The sequence below is a fragment of the Cyrtonyx montezumae genome, unplaced genomic scaffold (assembly GCF_038088225.1).
Source record: "Cyrtonyx montezumae isolate F1298 unplaced genomic scaffold, pur_monq_1.0 scaffold_20, whole genome shotgun sequence".
In the NCBI taxonomy this organism is placed as follows: Eukaryota; Metazoa; Chordata; class Aves; order Galliformes; family Odontophoridae; genus Cyrtonyx; species Cyrtonyx montezumae.
In genome coordinates, this window is record NW_027071937.1 from 5,667,557 (window position 1) to 5,676,849 (window position 9,293).

General features: G+C 43.2%; 1 protein-coding gene across 1 annotated transcript in view; it reads left to right on the forward strand.

Annotated features, from left to right (window-relative positions):
• Positions 1-4,615, forward strand: part of CDK5RAP2 (CDK5 regulatory subunit associated protein 2) — a 68,568-nt gene extending 63,953 nt beyond the window's left edge. Inside the window, 3 exon segments of the mRNA XM_065737608.1 lie at positions 1,060-1,198; positions 3,209-3,255; positions 4,122-4,615. Of these exon segments, the coding sequence (XP_065593680.1) occupies positions 1,060-1,198; positions 3,209-3,255; positions 4,122-4,181 (246 nt within the window). The 3' untranslated portion in view covers positions 4,182-4,615.
• Positions 4,616-9,293: the final 4,678 nt, after the last annotated feature.

The following is a 9,293-nucleotide window of genomic DNA, read 5'->3' on the forward strand; positions in this document are numbered from 1 at the left end:
TGATGCCTGAGCTGTAAAATAGGATGCTTTCTTAAAAGTGTGACAAAACCCTGAGACAAGTTTTATAACATTTTAACTAAAAAGGATTGCACTATGCAAATGAATGAAAGTAAACTGAATGAGGAATGAATTATCTGTACTGTCATGATATCACCGCTCAACAATAAACTGCTTCAAACTCTGGCTGTAAAATCCATCTGAATTTTTTTTTTCCCTGAGCTTTTTGTGTGTGTTTCTTAAAAGAAGCAGGAGATTGCTGAAGAAAATAAAACTTTCCTGGGAAAGCTAACACCTGATATATCATTTTAATAACGTTTTTGTTATTTCCTAGCACTCTTAAATGTGTTAAATCAAAAAAGCAGTATAATTCTCTCATGTTTCAGTTCTGTGTTTGGGGTATCTTGAAAAGGTTGAACACTTCCATTTTTATCCTCATGTGCACACTGTATATAGACATAGCTGTATGTTGGCCTGGCTTGTGTGATCTGAGCATGTCATTTGTACACACAGACAAATGCTTTTTCTGTCTTTCCAGTGTAAACCTTGATCTGGATCAGTCAGAAAATCTGACCTCGTGTGTAGGAGATCTGAGTTTCTACTACAGTTCTTAATTAGAGTCTGTTAGAATCCTTTTTAGACCTTCTTATCCAACATACTGAGACCTTACGATCATTAGAGTGCTTCTGATGTCCTAAATGCAGTGTACAAAAGAATGCCTCCCAAAAGATACTGAGCATTCACTGCCTTCTGTTCAGCCCCACAGGAGTAATCAGTTCTTCTGAAGAGCACAGTAGTAGGGGAGAATTCCAGAAGGTACTATTATTTCACAGCACAACAACAAGACAAATGTAGAAGCTTAACTCTGCATGAGGAATCCAGATCAGTGGGTTCTGAGCAAACTGTATCAGGGCTACTTGGAGTCCTGTTACTAGGTGCCCACCATGACTTGCTGAGAAATGGTGGTAAAAACTGAACCTTAAGAAGAGGTACTGAAATGTTAACAGGGTATTAAATCATTTCTGTAATGCTTTAATGTGGTATTGTCATCTCTGGGTATAGGAAGAAGGAATGAAAGGAGAAATACTTAGGTTAAGAAAGAAACTGACTGAGCAAGAGAAGAAGCTGCACAGCATGGTGAAACGCTTGCACTCCACAAACCAGCTGAAGGAAAACATGGAGAAAGTCATCATTGATCAGTGTGAGTGGTTCTTTCTTTTTGTCATTCATGGCTTCCAGTGAATTTAGAGAAATAAGATGAAGACTCGTTAAGCTACGCTGAATGGCATTCGTGTTATCAGTAATTAATCTCACATGTATACATCATGCAAAGTTATCGTGTATCCTGACACTGTTACTCCAGTCATTTATTTTGCCCTTATTTAGCTCATTGTGTTTTGCTCCATAGCCTATAATTATTATATATATCTTCTGCGTGCAGACTTATTTCTTGTTTTAGCATTTATGAGCTGGTTCCTGATCATCTCTTCCAGAAGTGCTGTATCAAATGGCATACCAGTTACTTACACAAAATCTAAAATTAGATCTTGTTTAGGTTTTAAATAACTCAGTTTGGAGCTGTCACGTAAGAAAATCGAAGCTGTTATTACATCTATACCACTAATATCCCTTGGGACAGATGTACTGATTTGGTTTGGTCAGTTCCTAATTCCAGTGACATGTCACACAGACACACTGTGTGATTTCAGCAGGGCTGTGCAGAGTTTAAATCTGCAGAGATTTAACCTTATGGACTCAGCCTCTCTATCCATCCATGCTTTCAGAAAGAAACCAGTGCATCTCCCTCTGATTTTGTTCACTCCGTTTCAGCACATCCAGAATTAGGTCCTAATAAAATGAAACCTCTTTTCTGAAGTCATAATGTGCAGTACTGCCTGCCCCGCAGCAGCTTCACTGTTAGCATCACATACTCTAAATTCTCTTCATGCATTGAATTTAATATTTTTGATTTAGAAAAATCTAGTTTGCTGGGTGAAGTGAATTTACTAGCAGAGTTCTTTATGAGCAGAGAGCACTCTGCTACACAGAAAGATCTAGATATGATATTCTTTAAGTTTCATTGATTACGGGAATTATGGATGTCAAGTTACCTTTGCCTTAAAGAGCAATTTTAGAAACGTTTCTGAATTGCATCTGTGTACAGATTCCTGACAAAGCATGCAACAAAACTAGTGAATCATGGCCTGGAGATTATGGTGATGCTTATACTTGTTTTTATTTTGTTTTGCTGGTAAGCAGCCACAGGCATTCCAGCAGGTGACCTTGCCTTCCTTCATTCTCTTAAGTATCCTCCTAGCTGGTCACTGCTGAGGATTTTCAGTTTCCCACTGTTATTTAGTTTATCATTCCTAAATACATTAGAGTCAGAGACTGGAACATTCTTATGGCTCAGAGTCTTCTGTCTGCTTTCTCTGGGCAAAAGAATGTAATGCTTATAAACCTCATCTGAACCTCTGAACATGCAACAATGCAGTGCCAAATTGCAGTAATCTGCCAAGGGTATAATTATCTCATGACAGCTATACCCTTGGAGTTGTTGGGTTCTTATTATTGTAATGAAAAATCTTTATTATGGCTAAATTGTTTATTTTTGAGACTGGAATATTAAATTGGCACGTGTGAATGGTATTTTTCAGCAGTTATGGAGCTGACACAGATTAGAGAATCACATATTTAACCTGACATTTCTAAATACCAGTTTTGTTTAGAAGCATCCCCTCCTCCATTCACAGGTCTTGCTCCCTCCCTGCAGATGCAAACTAGCTTGGGCTCCTTCAGGGCGAGCCACTGACATGATTTCCCCCAAGCATATATAGGTTGCTTTGTCCTTGAACTGCAGGAGGAGCTGGCTGACTTCTTGGCCATCTGCTGCCTTCCCAGCCCATCATCCCACAGAACCTCTCCACTGCACCATTTTCTTCCTTCTCCCCCTAATCTCTGTTAGATCAAGCACCATCTCCCTTAAAATTAACAGAAAACATTCCTTTGATGCCTTGGATTGAGCCCAAATGGGGTTTTGGACAGAGGAACAGCTCTGGATTTTGCTAAGTAAGGAAGCTGAAGTGGTTGTGGCAAGGCTCTGTATGGTTGTCTGGCTGTTCCCCTTCTTGTGGGCATGTGTACCTTATTTAATATTTGATTCTAAGGCTTCTAGTTCAGTGTCATGTAATCATCACCTCTTTGTTTCCAGTGGTTTTAACTCACGATGTCCTGAAGAAGGCTAGAGGCAACCTGGAAGTAAGTAAAGTACCCACTGCACTTTATTCCTTGATAAATGCTCATTATATAGGCATTGCTATGTCAGTAGCATTTTGCAGAATAAGTCTAATTAGTTTTGGGTTTGCAACTGGAACAACATTAAGATCGTCTGGGTGACAGCAGTTTACCACGATAAATATTCTGCAATATTTGATGTTTAAATTAGAGTTTTATGACTGGCCATGCAGACAGCTCAACCCTCTCTTTTCTGACACTTTCCCCAGTTTAATATTCATCTGTCTTTTTTTCTTCTCCAATGGTTTATTTTCATCAGATCATCCAATCAGCTGTCTACTGAACAAGTTCACAAAAGGCATCTTTATTTAAACCTTGAGCGTGGGTTAATAATGAGTGCTTCTGTTTTTTTAAATGCAGACCCGATAGGTAAAGCTTTTGCAAACAGCTATTTGCTAATGCAGTGCATTAAATTACTTTGAGCGTTTAAGTATCCACTGTTCAGATTTGATTTCTCCCAGAAGGCTCTGACTTCACTCCCAGAAGGCTGTAATATACTTCTGGACTCCTAAATTGCATCCTTCTCACACCATTCCTTTCCCAATGGCTGTACGTTTCCCAGCCCGCCCTTAAATTCTCATCTCCATTACCCTCATCAGCACCTTCCTGAGCACCTCCTTATGCAGCTCCTGCACAGGCAGGAGTTAGAATCTCTGAGTTAGAGATTGAGGATGTGAGAAAGTCTTTCTGCTTACAGAAATCTTATCACTTTAATGGGAAGATCTGCTGAGCTCATATTTGCAGATTCTTGTGTGGGATGAGAGCTCAGGGATAGAGACTACAAGTGTGTAGCACTGTAGAATAATATTAATTACTGTTTTTCTCATCAGGTTCCAGCAGCTGACAATCAAAAACCAGCTTCCCATGCCAGCAAAAAAAGGATTCTCTGAAGGAGAAAGGTCCACTACTAAACACCATTCCTCTGCTTGGTGGCTGCTTCTTTATGCCTTACTATTTATTGATGTAAAAACATCCACTCAGTTCTTTTAATGGAATGAGCCTTGGGGAGGGGGAAAAGAGAAAAAAAAATAATATTTTGGTAAATAACTTATTTAACATTTTCTGTTATGTAAAAGATGTTGGTTTTTACTATTTATTATAGAAACACGGTACTGGAGGTACTGCAAAAACAGATCTTTTTTAAAGTTGGCTCATTTGAACTTTATATTTCATCTTATGCTGCAGTTGGCTGTTGTAGTCACACAGGTCCTGAAAGAATCAAGAGTACGATGCATCTTCCAGCCCCTTTCTCTACTCCTGAAATTGCAGAATGGAGCTCAAAGAGGAATAGTTCTGTCAACTGCCATTGTTTTATAGTAATGTAAAAAATTACATGTTTTAAAGCATTTCAATCTCATCTGGAAGATCCTTCTGGAAGCCACCTCCTTCTGTGCTTTCTCACTGCCCTGTTAGCAAGTTAGATTGATTCTAGGTCTGAAAATACTACTCAGGATCAGACAATTTAATTAAATTTTAAAATAATCACAAATCTGTGTGTGTTGTTTTATTTGAAACGTCAGAACGTGGAGCTGCTCTTGAGCAAAAAGTCAAGGGCACAAATCATTGCCTTGGGAACTTACTTCACACAGTCACAGAAGCACAGGATTTGTAGGGGTTGAAAGGAGCCTCAAGTTGCACAGGTTGGTGTCTAGACCAGCCTTGAATAGCTCCGCAGGAGAAGACTCCACAGCCTCTCTGGGCAGCCTGGTCCAGTGCTCAGTCAGCCTTACTGCAAAGAAATTCTTCCACATTTAGTACAGAAGTTCCTGTATTGAAGTTTTAGGCAATTACTTGTTGTCCTGCTACACACCACTGAGAAGAGCCCAGGCTCAGTCATGAGCAAAAGGCATTTTGCTGTTGGCAGAAGCATTGAATTCCCCTCTGTACCCCTCAAATCCATACCAAGAGATCAGGAGGCCACAGAAGGAACAATTGACAGTTCTGAAATCCATTTCTCTGCTGCAAACACTCACGTTTCCTAATTTTAAAATATTTTTTTTGTTTAGAAGTGTTCTGATGGTGATATTTCAGCCAGGCAGCACCCAGCAGGTATGGTTGTACTCCTTTCTTCCTGCTGCCCATAACTGAAAGTGCTCGTTGATCACAAAAACAGGGTGCAGCTGTGACTCTGTCAAGCAAAATGAATTTCAAATTGTGATTTTTATCTCGTGCAGTATCATCAGTATGAAAGAAAAACTTACCCTCATCATCCATGGAGGTTGGCACGAGGTTTGGGACATCTCAGCACAGAGCAGGGGCTGTACTGGGTCCTTCACACTGCAGAGAGAACAGACAAGCCAAAGAGACACTGACAGAAAAATGAATTTGTGCTCACCGAATGCTGGCACTGCTCCCCCCAGCAGTTGTTTACAGTGGTGATTTTTTAGTAAAAAGACAAACAAACAAAAACAACAAAGCCACAGACATTCACAGCATTGGGTTTTTTTCACTCTTCAGTGAAAATGTGCTCCCAAGCCAGGCTGCTCCCCCCAGGCTGCTCAGTGCTCCCACTTCTGCGATGCTCAGGAGCAAAACACTGACTTGAGCTGACAGCAGGGGGAAGCAAACTCATTTGCATGGATTAGATGAAAGATGCAGGAAAAAGGGGGAAAAAAGTTTATTTTTAACTTTTCAAATTGAAAAGCAAGGGGGGGGGGAAGGTAAGGAGAGAGCACGCAGTCACACTTGCTCTTCAGTCTCTTCACACATTATTGTCCTCGCAGCTCACTAAAATCGTCAAGTTAATTTTACTAAGTAGCTAAATTATAGACACTCAGATGTAATCAGAATCAGCTATACATTTCAACTTTCGAAATTAATCATCCCACGTTTGAGTTATAACACCTGAAGGAAACAGCTGGAATCTATATATAGTGCATGCCCCTCTCTTGGTCTTCGTGCAGCTTTTACTTTTTTTTCCCCCTCCCTCTTACACCATCTGTACTTAAATAAAAATTAAATGCCTCCTTTTCCCTGAGCTGATGTGCCATTTCTGCTGTGCCCACTCTGAGCTCTGCTCCTCAGCCCCTTTTCCTCCATCAGCTCTGATCACTGCATGCAGAACGCAGACCCACCCAGGAGGAGAGGACACAGTTCACCATTGGGAGGACAGAAAGTAGCAGTGGATCTTCAGGTCTTTAAAAAAAAGAGACTGTTCTATGAGACCAAAGCGCTGCACGTTGATGGGGAGCACCTCTTAAACTCACCAGGCCAGTTTAAAAACAGTTCAGCTAAAAAAGCATAGCAGGTGGAAGGCTGCAGCAGACAGAGCTTATGGAGTGTTCAGCTTCATCCCTGTTAAACACAATTAAATCTTCCTGCAAGATAGTTACGGAGGAGAAAAACCAGCAGTGGAAGCAAATGGAATTAAAAGTGGGGCTCATTTTCTTAGGGAGCTTTCACTGCATGTGTAAGGTGATTGGACGCAGCAGAGAAAAGCAAGAGGATGCTCTCCCCTTCTCCTGAAGCCCCTTTGGGCAATGAGTGAAGGCACAGCTCGGTGTCACACACCATCCCCTGCCACCAGGGCCCAGTCCTGCAGGCTGAGAACAAACAGAAGCAACACCCCAAACCTGGATGGATTAAAAATGAATCAATGCTAATGCAGTCAAGCGTTCAGAAACAAAAGCACGGCGGAGCGGTGCGGTGCTCGCATTTAGACCAAAGCTGCTCTCCATGGCGGCTGGGCAGAGCTCACTGCCCTCTGACTGTCATCCTGCAGAGCTGGCTGAGCCAAACACGCCGAGTTCATTCTTAACACTCCTGACCAACACCCATCATCGCTTCAAATTCAACGCAGGCTGCAATATGGGAAAGAGAAGAAAAAACAGCGACAACAACAAAACAACCGCCACTGAAAGCAGAAATAGCTGCGGCGCTTTTTGACGTTCTGTTGACACTCAAAGCCAAAAGGTTTTGCAGGCTGCTGACTCCAACATGAACCCTTACCCAGTGGCACTGCGCTCTGCAGAGTGCAGCACGCTGCTCCCAGGCTCGTTTCTGCACTGGGTGTCAATAACACAGGTGCCCCCATGCACGTGGGTAACCTCACACACAGATGGGTGCCCCTTCCTGTTTGCCGGACTTAAAGAGGCTGAAGATGCACCCTCCGTGGACCACAATGATCTGGAGAAGAAGCACTCAGCGATGCTGCATCCTCTCCCAGCCCAGCACCCATCCTGCTTGCCTTCTGAATCAATTCCTCTCGAGAAAAACCCCACTGCCTACCTCCTGTGGGGGTTTACCTCTCCTTTCTTCAGAAAGATACTTGTTACTATTCCTCCCCCCCCTTTCCCCTTCGCCCCATCAGAGGAATCTACTCGGGTAATTTGTTAGAGCGGATTGCTGGGGCATGCATTATGCATGAGATGCAATCTTTATTTTTGCACTCCACCGTGTGCATTCTCAAACAGGATTGGAACCGCGCGCCCGCACGCAAAGTGAACATTAGCAGCTCAAAAAGGAAAAAAAAAATAAAGGAAGAAAGAAACAAAACGCCTGTTTATTTAAAGGAAAGAAGGTAAATAAATAAAATGAAAGCCTCCATTCTTTCGAGCTGTTCTGATTGGGATTGCTCAGAGCAACTAACAGCAAAAGCAGACACGTTGTGTTGTGCCATGTAAATCATGAGGGCAGACACCCAGCTCAGGAGGCACTCACTCTGCCCTTGGAGGAGAGGTGCTGTCTCCATCCCGTTCAGGACTGGAGGATACAAGCTGCCAGCATTATGCCCAATGCCCTCGGGCTAAGCTCACGAAACAGAACCTCACATAAAAGGCACAGACGATTCTGAGGTCGTGCAAACAACCCTTACCAAGCTGTATTTCATGCCCGGACGTCACCTGATATTACGTTAGAGCAAGGATCACAGAATCATTACAGTTGAAAAAGACCTAAGCTCATCTGGACCAATTGCCCACCTGCCACCACCAACACCCACTACACCATGTCCTTCAGCACCCTGTCTACATGGTTCTTGGACAGCTCCAGGGGGTGCTGACTCCACCACCTCCCCAGACTGCCTGTGCCACTGTGTGACCGCTCTTTTGGAGAAGACAACTTCTGCCTCACTTTAAAAGTCCACTTAAAATGCAGCTGCGGGGCTGACATCCCCATGGACCCCCCCCCTGCTGCCCTATGCAGAGCCACTGAGAGGCAACAGAGAGAGAAAAGTGTTAGAGGATGAATAAAAGAGAGGGCACGTGGAGAGGGAAAAGGAGCAGCAGATAAAGCAAGGACTAAGATATAGGGCCAATTATTTTCAGTTCTATGGCTTAAGGGCTCATTTATCACGGCAGTAAATCACACCTCAGACAGCTAATACAGCGGCTTGAGCCTGGACGTTATTTAGACAAAGTAATCACAGTATTAATGCTCAGAAAAGTGGAAAATGTAACCACGTCACAGCGTCATTAACACGTGGGCACTGCACCAGGCCGGGGCTGCCCCTCTCACAGCAGCAGGCAGAGGCCAGGCCTGCTATGGGAACACAGTGTGGGTTCCGCAGTTCCCAATGTGCTATCAGGCAAAAAGCACCCTCTTACAGCTTGGTATTTGACCCAGATGTCCTATCACCCATCCTGTATCCTCCTGCCCTCAAGACAGCTGATCCCTAAGAGAGAAACACTGAGCACACGCGTGGGATAATACATTTAAAGCTGAGAAGTATTAATTTATAACAGCGGTATTCTTTACACTCATGGCAGTGAGACAGTGGCACTGTTTACCCACAAGGGTGGTGGATGTCCCAAACCTGCAGACACCCAAGGTCAGGGGATGGGGCTCTGAGCACTGATGGAGCTTTGGGTGCCCTTGCTCATTGCAGGGGGAATGGGACCTCATCTCTTTAAGGGCCTCTTCTTACTCAGAAGATTCTATGATTTTAAACAAGGGTTGATGGGGGTAGAGGCGTTTCAGAGCATCATTCGTGTTATTGAGACCTCCAGATGTCTCAATGGCACTTAAGAGCTTCGGGTGGTTTGAAATGCAGTACAGGTTGCCTT